Consider the following 20,078-nt stretch of genomic DNA (forward strand, 5'->3'; position numbering starts at 1 on the left):
GTCCAATAACATCAAGTTATAGGTGCGAGTATGAATTTGAACCCAAGACAACTTGAAATCAATGTCTGCATCTTGTTGCCACCATAACAACTGGATCTAAAAATGGATGAATTCTTTAGAAGAATAGAGTGAAACTGTAGCAACTCAATACGAGTCAGGCTCATCAAACTATTACTATAAATAATAATGAGGGCAAAATTTAAAAATATTCACTGTGATGCAGTGACTTTCTCAAAACAAACTGAAACCCTCAGAGCTGTGTACCCCTTTAAAAGGGTGCCAGGGGTGACCTGGCTGGCTGGCTGTGAGGACGTCCTGGCTGATCAAGCATCTAGTAGTACTTTTCTGAGCATCCAGCTGAAAGTATCAGGAAAACTTTGGCTGTGTTTCCTGGTTGGTAGACCTCTCTGAACCCCTTTCCCCACCCCAACCCTCAATGACCATGTGACATTTTTCTAAGCTGTTAACCTGCTCATCCTTTTACCTTGCCAGTGCTAACTAGTTATGAGAACTAAAACTGGTATTGGTGAATAGGGTTTCCTGAAGTTGTTTAAAACCCTGTATAGGTTGTCAAAATGCTAGTGAAAACAAGCACAAAGGACCAAACTAATCTTGTGATTTGTAATATTCTGTAACACCAAACTAATCTTGTGATTTGTATTATTCTGTAACACCAATCTACTAAATTTAACCTTACATTTCAAGTCTGCCTTGGATAAAAGATTTAGAACACAGGACGATACTTTTTTGAAACAAGAATTGTATTGAAAATGGATCCATAGTTCCAGCCACAATATAAAATAGTCATAATTATTACATTTGCCGCCTTCTGTGTAGGAATCTATCAGAAGGAACATTTAGAGAATACTGATGTGAGCTCTGCCATTTGAAATAAATCAGTCAGAGTGACTGGTCTTGGAGAGCATCCAGGTTATGAAAGGCAAGAACAGATTAGGGATATGCAACATCATAGCAGTAACAAACTCTTTAAGTGAAAGCACCAGTATTTCTTCAGGCTTAGACATGACTCACTAAGGCTACATTTTCAATGAAATATGGCTGAAAGCATTTAAAAGCTACAAAGTATAATCATGTCAGTGCAGATGCTTGTCTCTTTCTCTCACTCTCAAGGAAAGTAGAAAGATGTGTGACATTATTTCAAGATGTAATCAGCTTGCTGTCAGCAGGCTGTTGGGTCGGAGGAGCTAATGTCTGCAACATACTGAAGGAGCAACAGTGTGATATGGTCCTTCCTAGCTAAGATGCAAGGAGTATCACTTCACTTTAGAAATATCTATTTGAACAAACCTCTTCTACTACTAATTTGATTTAAAAAAAAAAAGCTTTCTAATAGCAAGGGTAAAGGTTTTAAGTATAAGCTGTCACCTATGTGTCATGAAGGAACTTTGCTATTTATTTAGGATATTCCTCTCCTACCTGTTCTTGGGGAGGACACATCTTCCTCACCTCTTTTAAGTAATTTATGTGAATGGAATATGACCTAGTACTGTCATGTTTTGTTCTCTATCTATTTGCTATGAATATTCAAAATATCTCCAGCATGTTGATTAGTACCAGACACTACACTAACTCTGGAATATAGGGAAATGCTTCATTGCTAAAAAAAAAAAAGGGGGGGGTATTTTGCACATTTTCTCTGCATCCCTCTTTTCTTTCTTAGTGAAACATTGTAGAAGTCTCCCTAAGGCAACTCTGATGAGTTTCAGAATGAGCTTTTGGAATATATTCAGTGAAAATATATGTAAAGCACTGGATTTGCAGAATATAACTTTAAGATGATATAACCCATTATCTTCACAGGTCCAGAGAGACAATGATTCCCTCCTCAGCTTCATCATCCATGATCGCATTAAAGCCTTACGTATGTACCCTCTGCCTGGTATTTTAGCTGGAGTCTTTGCATGGGTCAAGTCTCTGAGAATTCTTCAGTCTAGATCCTCAGTCCCTCCTAAGTGGCCCTGGGCTACAGCATGTTGCTTTCACAACCTGTTTTTTACATATCATTTCAAGGATCATAGTGATTTATGTTTAATTATTTACTATACAATAAAACTTGACCCATTATCCATAATTTCTAAAATGAGGAAACAGATGTGTCACTGAAGCAACTTGACATGGTCACACCACACAGCCAGGTGAGACTAGGATCCCTGCTTTTAATCACTGTATCATTTGGGGCCTGAGACTTGCTATCACAGTTGGGATATATTTTCTACTTAAACTATGGCATATTGGACAAGTTTTCCACATCTTGCAAACAATATAAACTTTCTTCCTTTCAGTCCTCTGCCAATTTCAATCTATGGTAACTTTTTAATTTAAGTCTCCACATCATTAGAAAGTCTTTAAAGGGCCCTCCCTGATGACACAGCGGGTTAAAGAACAGGACTAAGAAGCAAAAGCCACTTCGACATGAGTTCGATCCCCATACCAGAGGTGATCCACATGGCGTGGCAGACCTCTCCTGACCTGCCCGCTGCTCCCCTCAGCAGTGTACTTCTTCAGTGGGCCTGTCCTTCTCCCCATTCTGTCTCTGGTGAATCCTCTCTGGTAAACCTGTGTTCTGTACCCCAGGTTCTGTATGCATAAATAAATAAATCTTTTAAAAAAGTCTTTAAAAGTATAATTTTCAATGTCTGTATAAAGCCCAGCAGATGAGTGTAATCATTCTACTTCTATTGTACTATTACTATATTGTCAACTTTTAGGTATTATAAACATTACTAAGATTTGTATCTTTTCTGCTAATATTTGCAAATGCAATTATTGGATCAAATACAGGACAACTTTAAAGCCTTCACTACGTATCATATAAGTGTTTCCAAAATGTATTAATTTATAGTGCCAATATTATGAAATTGCTGCATTCACTATTTTATCTTTGATTTGATCATTGCACTATAGTAAGCAAATGCATATTCATTAAATTTTTAACTTGTATTTCTGTGAGTCTTAGTGAGGTTAAAACATTTCATATGCATATTAGCAAGTTATATTCCTTTTTTCCTCAAATGTCTATCAAATAAATACCCTCCTTTTACTAAGTAATCACTATTTTAAATAATTTTTTAAATGTTAATATAATAGTTTATTTTTACATCATTTTGTGCCTTTTTTTCTATTTCAGTTTTAATCCTTGTGGGCTTCCCATCACTAAATCTCCCATGTGCTATCACCATAGTCCAAGTAATCACAATTTTAACTTAAGTCATTTATATTTACTCTGCACAGACTGCAATTGTTTTATTCACTCATTTAGAAGTACTGGTAAACTGTTATTTGCCTTATCCTGTGATAAGGACACAGCTTTTAGGAATCTCCTTATAAGACTATTTCTAACTGTGTATGTATCTTAACATAACTAACATCATTTTATCAACATTAATACTTTAAGCACACGATCCAAGAAAGATATCATGTACAGAAATTTGTCTCCAGCTCAAAATGCAGATCTATTTTTTTTTCTTTGCAAATTCAATAAGGCAACAAATCAGAAATCATGTTACACAACATAAGTTTACAGGTTGCAAAACAGCTTAGGACAATGAAAAATGCCACTAAATGTGTCAGTGACACTGCATTGGTTTGGTATGGAGTGTCTAAAACACAGAGGTAATTTTGTTACTATGATGACAGGTGCATCTTAATAGTCACATGGCCTATTAAGTGAGTTACTAAGCAGAATAACAAATCCATCTGAACTTCTTAAAAAGAGATGTAGCTTGTGAGCCATAAGAAGCAGGAGAGCACAGAAGAACAAATGCAAAGTTTAACTGATAATTTAATAATGCCTGGTTCCTACTTTGGAATCATAATTCTAGTAAAAGACTACAACTACTTATTTTTTACCAAAAATTTCTTTCTTAAATCTTAAAATCATTACTCTGAAAAAACAAAACAAAAACACATATTTTTCAATATAGTAAAAAAGAAAGGGTACAAGAATACATACATTTCATGAACTTTTGAATGTCTGAAATCACCTTTTTAATCCTTCACACATTAATAACAATTTAGCTGGGCATAAAATGCTTGGATTAAGAGTATTTTTCCTCAATAAACATATTGTTTCCTCTATAAACATATTGTTCCACTATCTCCTGGTACCTAGTATTTAACCACAGCTAGATGCCAGGTGACTTTTTCTTTTGCAAATAAACTGTTTTTGTTTGTTTGTTTTAATCTTATTCATGTAACTTTTCCCCTTTAAGCTTTGTAAATATAAAATTTTATCAAGGCTATTCCTAAACTGGTCTCTTTTCCATAGGTGATACCTGAAATGTGATAACATCTTCAAATTTGTATACTCAGATTTTCTGCTTAAAAATGTTACTCTGAAATTATATTTAAGTATTGCTTTTGCCCAGCTACTCTAAAATCGTTCTAAAGAACATCCATAATAAAGTTTCTATTGCATTTATTTTCATGGCTCCATACAGTAATATCTGTCATATTTTGTCATGTCCTTGCCATGTCCCTTTCCTTCATATTCTAATATTACTTCTCAAATGCACCTTTCACCACCAATAATTCAAATTTCCTCTGTATGAATCCTTCCCTTTGTTGACTACATGGCAATTTTTTTTTTTTCCAGTTGTTGACTATGCCTGTATAGAGTATAACTGCCTGGATATGGATCCAGATTCTCTACTTATTGTTTAAGTTTGGGCAAGTTACTCAATTTTTCTAAGCTTCTGTTTCCCCATTTGAAAATAGGGATTATAATAAAAATAATCTGCACAGTTCAGAGGTTTTAGTTACAATCAACACAAAATATCTGAGGTAGGGGAAGGATTAAAAACAATTCACTGAAGCAATTTACTTACACAGTTCAAGACTGTGTTTTCCCACCAAATCCACTGCAGTGGGAAAATGCATAGAAACTGAGAAATTAGTATCAGATAGTCAGTGATCCAAGAAGCTGAAAAAATTTCACTGTATTAACTCCTATGTCTATGATAAAAACTGTAGGAAATGCTCTATATAAAGTGCTTAGCATAATGCCTGACACTCATTAAAAATAATAACTGCTAGCTATTAGTTTCCTAGTGTTATATCTTACTGACATATGATGAATTTTCCAAAATTTTGTTGCTATAATAGCAGTAGCACTAACAACAACAATAGTAGCAGTAACAGTAACAGTGGTGGTGGTGGTAGTAGTAGAGAGAAAAGAAATAGCAATTTGGTATTGTTGAAAAGTACCAGGTCCAGGAAAGCAAGATTTTTCATCTTCAAAGTAACAGACCTAACATAAATGAGCCACTGGCCATTCTTTACAATCCTGATGAACTGAATTTGTAGTACAGAAATACTCCCATTCTGACAATAGGATGAGTGTGTTTATAGTTTGTTTGCTTTTTTTTTTTAAGACATTTTATTTATGTATACAAGAAGAACTGGGGTACAGGTGAAAGATTCAGAAGTGAGAGGATTCAGTAGAGACAAAGTGGGGAACAGAACAGGTCAATCTACTGAAAGACACTGCTCAGGGGAGCAACAAGCAAGATAGGAGATATCTGTTGTGCCAAGTGGGTCAACAACTCCCTGGTGGGGATAGGACTCATGCTGCTGTGGTAGGCGAAGACTTTCATCCTGTACCACTAGGGAACAAGGGGTTTTGATAGAAAATCAAAATAAAATTTTTCAAGCATTAAGAAAATTAAAAAACTTAATCAGATAAAGTGATTTCACATCAATAAGGTACATTTCCCCCAAATCTGTACTACAGATCAAATAAATATAATAACATATATTATTATATTATAGTTATACAGAGCTATGTTTCATATTTTTATCTACAGTCACATTTTGTTATCAGCTTTGAATGAGAACAATTATATATTTTTTTCACATACTACAATAAGAATCCACTGTTTCATTATACTTTGCTAAATGAAATAATAAAATCAAGATCTTGCTGTTAACAGCTTAGAGTATAGAAAAAAATAATATTTGACCTTAACAAGTGAGAAAATGGTATTATGGGAGGGTTCCAAGTAAGCTTCCCCTTTCCAAGAGTACAGCTTTAAAGCAAGAATTATATGTGGTAGCTCAGGTCATTAATGAAAAAAACAAGGTCTCAAGTTACACCACACTTAACAGAGTAGACTTACTAGCTTTGTAATAAAACAATTTATGAAAAGATTTTATGGGGGGGAGTTATAGTTTGTGTCAACTTGATGATGGAATGCAGAAATGCATTGTAGAAATAGTAACAACTCCCCCAGGGTAGATTATTAGAAGACCATAAGCAGTTAGTTCCTCAGGGCCTTGATCCTGATTTAGGATTTAGGAATGATTTTAAGAAAAACTGATGAATGAGCTATGTTAATTACAATAGATGATACTGAATAATGAATACTTTTGCAATGTTATGGTACTTTGGAGTTTTCCTATGCTTAAGTCTACAAATTAAAATACAAATAGTACACTGACGATTTAAACTCAAGCTTTTCAAGAAAAATTAAACTTTGTTATAAGTCAAGAGTTTTTAACTCTAAGAGAAATATCTTCCAATTTAGGAAAGCAATTTTTACATCTGAAATGTAATTTCTATAGAATGTAATTATATAACGTATTTGTATCCAACTTTCAAAGTGTTCTTTCAATTTGCTTACACCCTGTTTCTAATATGTGCAAACCCAATGTTATTAAACTTTGAGTACGTAAAAACTTTAAGATTCTATAAACTAAGACATGATTTTCTTTAAACTACTTGAATGGAACTTTACATTTTAAATGATTTTCCTTAGAAATGCTATAATTACAGCCTAAATTACTTTGCTGAAATACAGGCAGATCTGATCACTCTGGAAACAATGCATTCATAAAATATAAACAGATGCAGTAAGACTATAAGGGTCCATTTCTGCAAAAGTAACAAAAAAGGCAATTGGAAAATAAGAACACTTAAACTTGAAGATATACTGTTTTGCTATAGTTGTGAAGTAACTTTGAGGTTACACCTGAGGGGAAAAGCTGTTCCTAATATAATTTGCTCTCCAGAAGTTATTCTATAAAGAAAAAGAAAATGCAGTGCAGAGAATTCAATGCTGGATGATCCTGTCACATTCATTTAATCTCATCAATTTAGCAGTCACTCATTTCAAATTTATCAGCATAAAGTTTGCAGGAATTGCTGAGTTATTCAACTGAAAAGGAAATTATAATTTTAAGCATGCAAAAATCAGTGTTAGCTTTATGTGTTAATGAAGGAAAAATATTTCTATAATTTTCAAATGTAAACAAAAGGTACTGCTTATTTAGTAAAATATTAAAATGTCAAAATTAACAATTTTATGTAAAACTGACACATTACACAATTCTTTAATTAAAAGTAAGTATAAGCTAACCACAGGAGAAAACAAGCATTTCTACACTGTTAGCTCATTAACCCAATAAATTATTTTGGGGCACTTATGATGTCTGCCTTAGTGATATGGCTGTGTGTGAACAGTCAAGTCACTACACATAAAAAGTCCCTAGTGACTCAATAGAACAGAATCTTGGTTATTCAGAATGTATTCCTAGAATAGGCAGGACCGTGGAGCTTTGGAAATAATTTGTAAACAGATCATTCATTAAACTATCAAAAAACCTTGGGCAGGTATAAAAAAATGCGTATGCTTACTGTGAGTTAATTTGGTGAGCTAATGTTTTATATTGCTAAGCACAATCTTTTTTTTTTTTTTTTGTAAGCTCAAATACCTGACAAACCTACTAGCCAAAATCTGTTACAATTTTTAACACAGAGCAAACTGAGATAGGTGTTACATCTTTCACACATGGAAGAGAAATACTATGTTTTGACAAAGTACATGCAACATAAAGGGAGGATTCAGTATCTTCTCTTGGAAACATATTGGGATTCAGAATTCTTGAATTTGGGTCCAATTGCCAAACAAGAGTGTTATTGAATTTGACCCTCATTTTCATAATATTAAGGAAGGAAAGCTTCAGAATTTGTAACCGTACAGAAGTCACTAAGAACAGATCCAATCTTACCTTGGTTGGATGATACAGTTCAGACACTGAAGAATCCACTAAATATTAAATTATAATTAAAATGGCAAGAATAATTCAATTATTAGTAGGATACTAGAAAGAAAAAATGTGAAGTTTAAGGAATTGTATTTACAACATAATGCTGTTTGTTAAGCTAAAAACTATGCTTATTTGTGGCTGAAATAAAAACTGTCTTCAGCATGTGGTTGAGGTATGTCAAAAAGAATGATTTGATTGTAAATAATCTTAGGAGCCAAATAAAAGAAAGTTGCAAAGGCAGGTGCATAACAGTTGAGTTGTTTCAGTTTCGGAAGAATAAAGTAAATACTTTTACTGGAATTTGTTCAGATCTGGGCATTCCGCCATACAGGAAGGGTGTGTAATTACTGAAGTTAACACAGCCATGTAAAAATGAACTAATATCAATAGGTCACAGCGGGTTCCACATTTCCTTACTTTACCTTTAAAAATCAGGGACTGAATTTTGCTCTTTGATATTTAAATATCACTTAAGTTAGTATGGATATACTTAAGGTAGAATTGTATTTTCCAGAAAATATTATCTTGAGAACCTCACAAGTGCCATATGTTGCAATTTTCAATCATCAACAATAACAAAAGAAGTACAATTTCTAATTTATGACTTGACAAGAGTAAGAGAAGTACACTTAAAATTACCATGCTTTACCAAATCTATACTTTGCTTACATTTTCATGCTAACTGAATGGGCCTCAAACTTAAATCTGGATTCCAAACTTCCTAAATCATAATCCAAAAATAACTATGTCTTTAGAACAGCAGAGAGTAAGAGCCACTAAGGAGTACGGCTGAGTTCAGAGATCTCAATAGTTCAGCAACGTTATAACATAAAATAAAAGACTAGTAAATATTACATGTGTTATTTTACAATATGTGAACCAAATTGCACCCTATATGAAATGTACTTGTTTACTCTATCCATGATTGGCCATGTGGTTTTTTAAAATGTTTCTATAACCCAAGACCACATTCCATCAATTTTAAGTCTACAATGTACTTTCCCCATTGAATATAATAGCCAGTACTGGGCCTTTGGCTAGTGAGCGAGTGTGCAAGTATAGTCAGCATGCAGATACATGTGACTAGGTTGCAGGGGATGGATGCTAGCAAAGCGCCAGTGTGTGGCCAAATTCTACTTTCTCTGCAGTCAAATATGCCATTCATTTCAAGGATGAAAGGGCCAATAACTCATTTTAGCCTGAAGTTTTCACCGGAGAAGGAAAGACCTTTGAGGAAACCACACTTTGCCATATTTCCTGACTTAGTGTAAGAAATTAGGGCAAGCAGTAGAATATTCTCAAGTTTGTCAGATATTGGAAAACTATCAGGACACAAAAAATAAGCTCTTCATTTCTAACATATTGTAATCATCTTGAACTCCTGGATTCTCATTAGAGATGAAGAGCAGAAACTGCCAAATGATGATCCTGATTACAGCCAACTGGTGGCTGAAGTCCAACTGACACTTCCTGTAAATTCAGACTCAAGTCCAAGGTTCACATTACTTCATTATTCTCATGAGTTGACTTTATTGTTTTTAAATCATGGTCCTTAACTGAAAGACACTTCTTTAGTATTTTCCTTTTACCACCTGCTGTACATGATATTGGTGGATATTATCTAGATAACCACACTGTTTTATACCTTATAAAGTATAAGTTGGATAAATGGGAGATGAAATTTATAAGACTTAAGTCAGTAAGTGATCATTGACATGAAAAACAATTTTTGTTCATTCAAGCAAATTTTGGATTTAAATTATAGATAAATATATATATAATACAATTCATATTATCTTAATATCAAGAATGTATAGCTAGGTCACTAATTTTGTATGGACTATTTGTGATATTTTCCTGCTTCATAACGTTTCTGTGAATATGGTGGTTGGTCCCATATCTTCATAAAATAGGCAGTTGGTAATGCCAAAGTACAACGGGTTAGAGTGCAGCATGATGAAGTTATCGGCAGCTACTCAGCATGAGTTCAATCCTTGGCCAGGGAGGTGACCCACATTGCGCTACAGATCTCTCCTGTCTCATCACTGCTCCTCTCAGCAGTGCATTTCAGTAGATCTGCCTGTTCTGCATCCCACCACTCTCTCTGGTGAATTTTTTCCCCACCCCCGGGCACCAGCCAGAATCACAGCCCAGCAGAGGAAGACCTAATTGTTTCGGTGATACCCTAAATCTATTTCAGATGGTAAGACTAATGATTTATTTGATAACAAGACGGATAGTGGGTGCCATTTCTCCTCTGGTTTGACTTGACTAAGGAGTGTACATGTGACGTGTTTTAGTGTCTTGGATATACTTACTCAAGAATAATTCAGGATTTTCCTCTCAAAATTGAAGGCAATGTTAAGAGACTACTTTTCAATACTTTAACCAAAAGTCTTGACATTATGTTTGGGGTGACAAACTGTTAGTAACAGCACGCTAGTGGCATTTATTTTCACATGTTCTACTTCTTTTATACATAAAGTATTTTTTTTTTAATTTGTAAGGCCAGCTTGGTGAAGTTTCATAAGTGTAATACCATGAAGCAATGAACCACTGATAACATAAATATGACTGAATATTCAGAAAGGTTTTTTTCTGTCTTTGGATCAATGTCCCAATGTCACTGGAAATATACTTCCATGTAAACTTTAAAAAAAGAACCACTAGTTTCTCCTAAGAGTCTGTTTTTATATAGAAATGATAATGATATTATTAATCCTAACTATGAACACTTACTAAAAGCACTTAACACTATTACGGTCATTTTATATAAATACATTTAATGTTTCCAAAAACCAATATTATCCACACTTTACATATGAGAAAGTGAGGCACTGAACTGTTGAGAATTCTTTCTAAGGTCAAAGAGGAAGCAGCAGAGCCTGTGTGGGGCCCAGGCCATCTACCTTGCATGCCCGAATGTAATAACCCTCTTGGGACCTGTCTGTACTTTGAGTTGATCAGAGCTGCTGCCAGTGCCCCATGACTATGAGCTGTGCATCATAGTGAGGTGTGACTTAATTTTTTTGAATAATTTTATATATTCAATTTGATATAAAACACAATCAAGGATATAATCTGTATTAACTATTTCTTTTCTAACAGGACTAACAATGCCAGATTCTGACTAATATTTTAAAATCAAATGCATACTAATTAACTTTCTTATTTCTACCTAACTTTTCTGTATTCTGTCCCATTGGGTAGATGACAGGGAGTGATAGATTTTGGGAAATTCCTAAGAAATTTTTATAGAGAAATTAGAGTAGCTTGTCTGGTGCCACAAAATATGGTAGGAGCTAGAAGACAGTTATTTAAAATCAGGTGAGTAATTTAGAATAAGAAATAGATATGATGCCTTAACATGAATAGTTAAAATGAGCACTGAGAAATTACAAATAAAAACTGCAGATGTGTATTATTAATGGATTCAAAATCCTCTTACAGGCATAGAAGCAAAGTATAGTCTCCCACTAAGTGAACTGGACACATTCAATAGGTTGTCTAATAAGTAATACCTGTACCATTTTCTTTTCTGTTTTTTTGGGTTTTTTTTTTTTTGGCTACCTTGAAAAACTGAAACATTTGTTATCTCCACAAAATATTCATTCAGAACTACTTATTGTCAAGAGATTTTTAAGTTACTTAAGGCTTTCAAGGAATCCCAATGCTAAACTCGTAAGTTCCCAATTTTCTTCAATATGCAGGATGTATCTAGTCTCAAGGTACAAACACAAAGTTCTACTGCTGTTTGCTGAACATAATCTCTACTTCTAAGTCACTTCTTGGCATTTGATAAATTTACCATCATATTTTACTAAAATACAGTTTGAACTAAGAACCTGCAATAAATCAGTCTTCTGATTTCACAGCTCCTTGGGGCTAATCTTGACAACAATGAAGGGTTATGAGAAAATAGTCCTTTTTTCCTCTCTAAAGATAGCTTAGATAATCTATAGTTTGGTAAAAAATAAAAATAGTACTGACTACAATTTTCTTGTGTCTTCTCAAATTCTTAAGCTTGTAGGATGTTTCAAAACTTTAAATTTCAGTGAGAAATAAACAACATATTTTGATACCTTGTCATTAGATTAAGTTGGGAAATTACATTTCTAGAAAACATAACTCTAATGTTAGACATATGTCTATTTTTGGAGCTTACTACTCAAGTTGCAGCAAAGAGTAAAATAATGAGGTATTAAGTATTCCTTTAATTGTCATCATTAGTTATTTAAAATGTTGAGACTGATTTTTAAAAGAATATTCCGTAACACAGGACATCTAAGTTGATGTGATTTGAGGAAAATAGATCAGCAGTTAATTATGAAATTAAAAAAAACTGATATTAGATTATCACCAACAGAAAAACTCAAATAAAGGGCGCATACTTTTATTTTTTGGGAGGAGAATCCAAAATGAAAACTATCCTTGCACTTTAAATTTATATTCATCCTATTAAATGTCTGAATCCAAAAAAGTTAAATTCAAAAATTTCAATTTCTCTAGCACAACAGGTAAGGTCTAATTAAGGCTACTTGGATTTGAAGGAAAAGCTATATTAAATGCCTTAAAAAATGAACATAAACATGACATTGAAGCAAACTGGCACAGTTTGACAAGTTTTAGAACATTAGTCCACAAATGAATATAGTTTGATTTAGACAAACACAACAAATAGAGCCTTCATCCAAAATCACAGAGACACTCCTGCAGAATACCTATGTTAAAATATTCAACACATCTAAGAAAATTACAGGCCTCAAGTTGCCAGAGTCCTGACAGAAAAGTCAGCAGTGTGAAATGTGCTTTACGAAGCTTCGCGTGCATGCACACACTCCGCGATGTGGCAAGACAGACACCGATCACCATCGATATTGTCCTTACTTGCAGACGCACAAGTATCCTGCATGTTCCGATTCTGACTGGCACCTGGCGCGGCTCTACATGCCAGTCATCCCAATGTACTCAGGGATGTAAACACCTTATAATTAGAAAACGTGAAGGCATCAAGGACGTTAGACAAATTTAAAACACATCTGAAGAGTAAATTTTAAAAAGGAATTGAAGAAATAATTAATAGCAAATTTCAGTAAGTTGTACCTGCTCCTTCACAGAAGCTAGAATAGTGGTGGCTGTGGTCTCGGGTTCCATGCCTGGGCCAGCAGAGGCAGCTTCCTGGCGGGTCTGTGGTTGCCCCTCCTCCACCAATGAGGCCTGCACAGGAGCTGGCATTCCTCCTGCAATGAAGCAGGCAAACCGTTAACACTTTCTCACCAGCTCCTGCACAGGAGAATGCAGGGCCTGAAGGCTAGTAGATGATTCCTAACAACTTCTATAGAGTTCTACACATAGTTGTCACAGTTCTGAGGCTGTCTAGTTTCTAAAAGCAAAAAGTACATTTAGTATTTATCAAACACTAGAAAATAATTTTGATAGTAACTAGTTAGAAAATAATTAAACAACACAATAAAAATTTGACGGGGGGGGGGGGCACGGGAGCAGGACCTCCCTGGTGGCGCACCAATTTAAAGCGCAGCACCACGAAGCTTCTTGTAACTGCTTCATTTTCATTGCGAGTTCCAGCCCCGGCTAGGGCAGTGTTCCACATGGCATGACAGACTTCTCCTGACCCGCCAGCTGCTCTCCTCAGCAGTGTATTTTGTCAATCTGCCTGTTCTGCTCCCCACTCTCACTCTGGTGAATCCCCTCACCACTCCTGCACTTCTGGCCTGTACCCCAGTTCTGTATGCATAAGTAAATAAATATTTTTAAAAATTGACTGGGGAGAGCTGGCTTTGAAATCTCTTAATTGAAAATATACTAAGGACAGTCAAGTTGTTAGAAGCTGATTGATTAAATCAAATAATATTTTAAACAGATAACCAGCAAGCAACTGAAATACAAAGTGTTAGTAACACTTGAGAGGCACACTCTGTGAAAAGAGTGACAATGTGTGTGCCACCTACACCTTTATCTTATTCCTTCCTCTCCTGAAACGCACTTAGTGGAGATGGGTCCAGGTTCTAAGTATCTGCCAGTGGCTGCTGTATTCTTGCCATATTATCAGATAGAAACGGACAACTGGTCCAATGAGTTTAAGCTTTTCCTTCTCATGCCAGCTTCACAGAGAGCCCTCACACCTGCTCTAGCAGGTGAATTCCCAATCTCCCATTTCCGCAGTGCCCAGAGCTCAGGTGGAACCCTCAACTGAAAGGGAGTGTCTCTGGATGAGGAAAAGGTTCAGATTTGGGAATTAGTGTGTCTAGGATCAAAAATTAAAGGTAAGAAGCTTGTCAACACCTTTCCTCATTGAGTCCCAGCACTTCTTTATATACAACAGCGAAACAATTTTATGGCAATATTTAAAATATCAGCTGGACAAAATAGTTAATTTTTCTACTTAACAAATGCTCATTAAATGCAATTATGAAATCTATGAATAAAAAACACCACTGATAAAAATCCTGGATTAGAATTTAAAGCAAGTAAAGCTATGAAAGTATTCCATGCCACTGAAAAACTACACACCTTAAAATAAGCAGATGGTTGCAAAGAACAAAAAATGTTACTATGCAACAGCGACATAAATAATGCCAAGAATCAAAAATTTTAAATGTCAAGAGTATAATATCATGAAATTACCAATGGGTAAGAAATGAAGCAAAAAAATCAGTGAACAATGAGAATTTGAGAAAAGCAGTAATAAATTTCACTGGAGTTATAATTATTAATTCTTTACCATTTAACTAGGAAGAATCTTACTCCTAGAAACGTAGGACTATATTATTTAACTTTATTTCCTCACTGAGAGTGTAGAAATGTGCATCCAGACCATGCAATATGAATGAAATCAAACGGAATTTTCTGAGGACCACTCTGCCCTGGGATATGTTGGGAGGTAGAGATAAGCAGATATAATTGGGGTAACGCCAGTAGCCAGGCAGGCCTCTTCAAGTAGGTGAAGCAGCACAATCTGAATCAAAGGAAAGCATATTAAAACTCAAGTGATGGAGTAAAAACACTTAAGTCACTAAGTGTAAAGCTTATAAATTTGTAAAACAAAAATGAAAACAAAAATATACCAACTACTACTCTGTGGTAGAGATTTTTATAGGTAAGGGATGATGTTTCTATTTTCTGATCCACTGTAGGCAAGTGTTAACACTCCTGGAATAAAGAATGATAACCAAGATGCCCATGCATAAGGGGTAGGGAAGATCTTCTATTTTGCAAAAATTCAGAAATATCATAGTCTACACAGGGCAGAGCAGGGATGCCGCAATATCGCCAAGCTGTGAACCTATTAAAGTGTCCTATCCATTGTGGTTCTCAGTACAATTTAAGGTGCTGGAAGGAATCTAGCTAAGATTAGAATCACAGAATGACATTATTTCTTTTTTTTTTTTTCCTACTAGAAAAAAGAAAAAAAAAAAAACAATGAACATATGCAGAAATTAGGTCTTATGTTTCCCTCAGTGACCTGGGTGATCACATTCTAGGATCTGAGAGTTTTACAAATATGTTACGGAAACACTTGGGGGGCTTTCTGGGAATCAAACAGAATAGAATAGATGCAAGAAAACTGAAAGCAGAAAAATGCAGAAAAATTCTTGCAGTTTTTAGAAAGAAGTAAGCAGATTCTTTTCATGGTACAAATTAGAGAGCTAGACATAGATCTTGGGTGAGATTCTTAAAAGTATTTTATCCAAGAGATGATTTGAAAGAACCTAAAAGGGGCAAACCCAAGAAAACGTTAAGTCAAACTGGTCTAATTTCTGCTTTTGGCAGCATATCCATGGAAATACTGTGTGTTTAGACTCCAGTAAGACATAATGGTTGAGTTAGAAGTCCCCCAAGATATTATAATCAAAACAGAAGTGGGCCTGACACATGGGCAATTGCTGACTCTCACAGTCTGTAAATAACAAGATATACCAACCTGTAGAGGTTTCTAAAGTAGTACCAGAGAGGTCTGTTATTGACTCAATCCTAACCAAAAAGTGGAGCCACAATATAAATATAAATAATCATATGTAAGTCATATTCTTTGATGACTAGAAATAGTGAACATACCAGATGATAAAATGAAAATATGAAAAACACTGTGTCACTGCCTCTAATGAGATGAAAACTGGTATAAATGTAGAGTCTTGTATTTAGGTTATTAGCTCAATAGCACTCTGAGCAAAATATTTAGGAACTTTAGGTTCATAAGCAGAATGGCTAAACCATGAATGAGACAAGGCAATCCAAATGTCAAGATGATGTAGACTGTGTTGATAATTGTATTTAAGATGACAGAAAGAGGAGAGAAACTAACTGAATGTGCACTTCTTTCCAAGCTCCTCAGGACACATTCACCTGCAGTTATGTGTGGTACATTAATAGGAATGGACACAAATAACAATTCATAAGAGCATTAAAAGGATGGTACAGGGAATCAACCATTATTTCTAGGTCAGGAACCAGGTTGAAATGAATGACATTATTATTAAACAGTAAAGTACTGAAACAAAGACACACAGACTAATGGAACTGAACAGAAAGTCCTGAAATAAAGCCACACATACATGGACAACTAGCCTTTTTGACAAAGGAGTAAAGACTATGCAATGGAACAAGGACAGTTTGTTTAATAAATAGTGCTGGTAAATTGGACCACCACATGCAAAAGAAATGAAGCTAGACCACTACTTTACACAAGGCACAAAAATCAACTCAAAATGGATAAAAGAACTGAACATAAAACCTGAAACCATAAAATAGAAGAAAATATATTTGAAACACTGTAGACATACATCTGAGGAACATCTTGAAAGCATATTCCCCAAGCAAGGAAAATGTGGTAAAAGATAAACTGGGATTACATCTAATTAAAAAGCTTCTATACAACAACAACAAAAAAACATTAATCAAAACAAAAAGACACCTTACTGATTGGGGGAAAAAGGCTGCACTTCACACAACTGATAAGGGATGACAAAAATATACAAACACTCACAGGACTGAAGAAGAACAAAGTAATCCAATCAAAAAATGGGCAGGCAATAGAACTTACAAGACACTTCTCCAAAGATGAAATGCAAATGGCCAACAGACATATGAAAAAATATTCAAAATCCCTCATAATTGGGGAATGAAAATCAAAACCATGATACACATTTTAAAAAAGTAACAATAACAAAGAATTGGAGAAAAAGGAACTGTCCTTTACTGCTGGTGGGAGTGCAAACTAGTCCAATCACTATGGAAAGCTGGGTGGAGGCTCCTCAGATTACTAAAATTGAGCTGCCATTTGACCCAGCAATTCCACTCCTAGAGACCTACCCAAAGGGCACAAAAACATTAATTCAAAAGAATATACTTACTATGTTTACTGCCACACTATTTATAAGAGGTAAGACTTGGAAACAACCCAAATGCCCAAAAACAGATGACTGGATCAAGAAGATGTGCTACAATGTAATAAGATGCACAATGGAATACTATTCAGGAAAAAAAAAGATAATCTAATATCATTCATGGCAACATGGATGAAACTAGAAGGGATTATGCTTGGTGAAATAACTTAGAAGGAAAATGAAAAATATTGGATGATTTCACTTATAGGAGGAATATAGGGGAACCAAATAAGGGATGGGGGGGAAGACAATTAAAAAAATACAACAAAACAAAAAAAAAATTATCAGACAACTATAAATTCAAAGACATTTTGCAGGGGAAAAGGATTCAAAATGAGAGTGGGAAGAACACAAGGGACTAATGTGATGGTGTACAGGTGAACTGGTGGTGGAAATTCTATGGGGACTACACCTGATGTAAAATACTTACAAATAAAGAAATTAAATATAGGAAAAAGAAAAAAAAGGAAAAAAGAAAAAGAAATGAATGACAGCTAGTGCTTAAGTACCTCAAGTTTAGTGGAGGACACAGGAAGCACAGTTAATGGAACAGGAAGACAAAGCTGAACCTGAAGAAAAGAAGGACTATCATGAACAATAAAGTTTATACTTTTTACACAATGATCCCAAGAGCTAGGTGAAACTCTTATGGCTCTAAAATAAAGTTGTACTAGCCTCTATTATCACTGTTTTTAAAAATTAAAGTTCGCAGCCACACATTCAAGGTCAGGAAGATCTTTTCTTTTGGAGCTGAGAGTCAAATGTCCAAAATTTCAAAAACAAATTGCCTCTAAAGGTGATGCATTTCCCAATACAGAGGGTGCTGAACATAGTTCATAGGATCAAATAACGGGAATCTTACAGAACAGATTCTATATTGGGTATGACAGAAATCATGAATAAAAGCAAACACTGGATCATTTCATTTCTATGTGAAATATAAAAACAAAAACAAAACAAAGTATGTGATAAAATCAAACCATTAACAAACCCTAGAAATCTGACTACAGAAACAACTAGAGGAACTAAGGGACAAAGTAGAGAGAGAATACAATGGAATGCAATGGACGACTTTCAGGGCTTGGCATGAAGGGTGTGATCTATATATCTAAATCAAACAGTGTTTGATCAATTAAAACAAAGAAGGAAACAAAATTCTAAAATTCTCTGAATCTGGAAGCTGACACTACCTTATCTGATGACCGCTTCTAACTCTGAATTGATGTGATGGTTCCTTGGGATACTTCATAATGTTTTCTATCACTACACACCTTTCTGTAAAAACCCTTCAATTGAAGCTGAAGGCCAGGGAGGTCTGCTTTTCCAGAGGGAAATGATACTGGAAATATTTCTGCTATTTCTGCTTAGATTTGTATAGAATTCAGAGATGGGTTTATGACCAACTATATTCTCATTTTATCCCAGCCTTTCCTTACTGAATTTCCTGTTTGCCCAGGTCTCTGCTGCTTTCTCCCCCCATCCCTGGTCTCTTTCTATACATCCTAAAGATGCAGGCCACATACATACATCCTAGTATGATTCTTAGAAGTAATCTAAGCACATAGCATATAAAACATCCTATGACTTAATATCTAGAAGCCCTTTCACCACAGGTGATGAGAATCTACATGATCATCTCTGTGCTAAATCTCTGATAGAAGATCGACTAGATGTGGGGTTTTCCTCTATTTACTCACTTTTACTTTCTTACTGATATGTATGAGTCACAGTATGCTTCATTTTAATATATCTAGCTAAATGAGGTGGTCACTTCTTCTTCTTCTTTCTTTCCAGTTTTGCACTAATAACCTGAAATATAACACACCTCTCACCTCTCATGGCTTCCTTTTGAACACGTAGAAAAATGTTGTGATGAAAACAATTTCAAAACTGATAATGAAGCTTAAAACAAATCAAGAGAAATAGTAAAGGACAGAAACTAAGCTGAATAATTAACATATTAATTACAGGTAATAAAAGTCTGCTAAGTAAGTATTAGATGAACAAATATTAATAGTCGAAATGGGAAAAATTACTGAGTGTTCTATGTTGCAAAGCTAAGTTTCTTTACTCTGCTTATAATGGAACTAGAGCAGATATTACAAAGGAATGAAGAATTGGGAAATTAGCAGTATGCTTCAAAAGTTAAAAAACTTCAGTACCATATTAAGCATTCTAAAAGTACCAGGTAAACTCTTTATAGTTTTAGTCCTGAGTCATAATGTTTTGAAATAAACATTACACAAGTCTCTAATTGTATAGAAAGCTTAGAGATAGTTGCATACTAAATTTATGATCAATTCACACGAAAAATTAAATTTCTTGGCAAAACTCGTTTAGAAGGGAACTATATGTCAAACAGCACAGCATGTGTAAATAAACTAGAGCAGTTAAATGTTTTGATTGATGGATTTATTTTTATAATCAAAAGATCAATGCAAGGTAATCTGATATGTAAATAAGACAAACAAGCAAATACATAAATTAAGAGGAAATCTAAATGGCCAATAATGATATGCTCAACCTCCTTAGTAATTAGAAAGATCCAAATTCATATTATAGTGAGATTACCAAAACATTACTACCAGAATAGTAAAGCATTTATCA

At 34.7% G+C, this 20,078-nt stretch overlaps 1 protein-coding gene across 5 annotated transcripts in view; it reads right to left on the reverse strand.

Moving 5' to 3' along the window:
* Positions 1–20,078, reverse strand: part of PKP4 (plakophilin 4) — a 230,072-nt gene that overhangs the window by 141,026 nt on the left and 68,968 nt on the right. For all 5 annotated transcript variants that reach the window (XM_012727818.1, XM_012727815.1, XM_012727813.1 and 2 more), the window contains exon 2: positions 13,171–13,307. In XM_012727818.1, coding sequence (XP_012583272.1) covers positions 13,171–13,302 — 132 coding nt within the window. In that variant the 5' untranslated portion in view covers positions 13,303–13,307. The remainder of the gene's footprint in view (positions 1–13,170; positions 13,308–20,078) is intronic.

This window comes from Condylura cristata, unplaced genomic scaffold (assembly GCF_000260355.1).
Source record: "Condylura cristata isolate star-nosed mole 26May11 unplaced genomic scaffold, ConCri1.0 scaffold00002, whole genome shotgun sequence".
Lineage (NCBI taxonomy): Eukaryota > Metazoa > Chordata > Mammalia > Eulipotyphla > Talpidae > Condylura > Condylura cristata.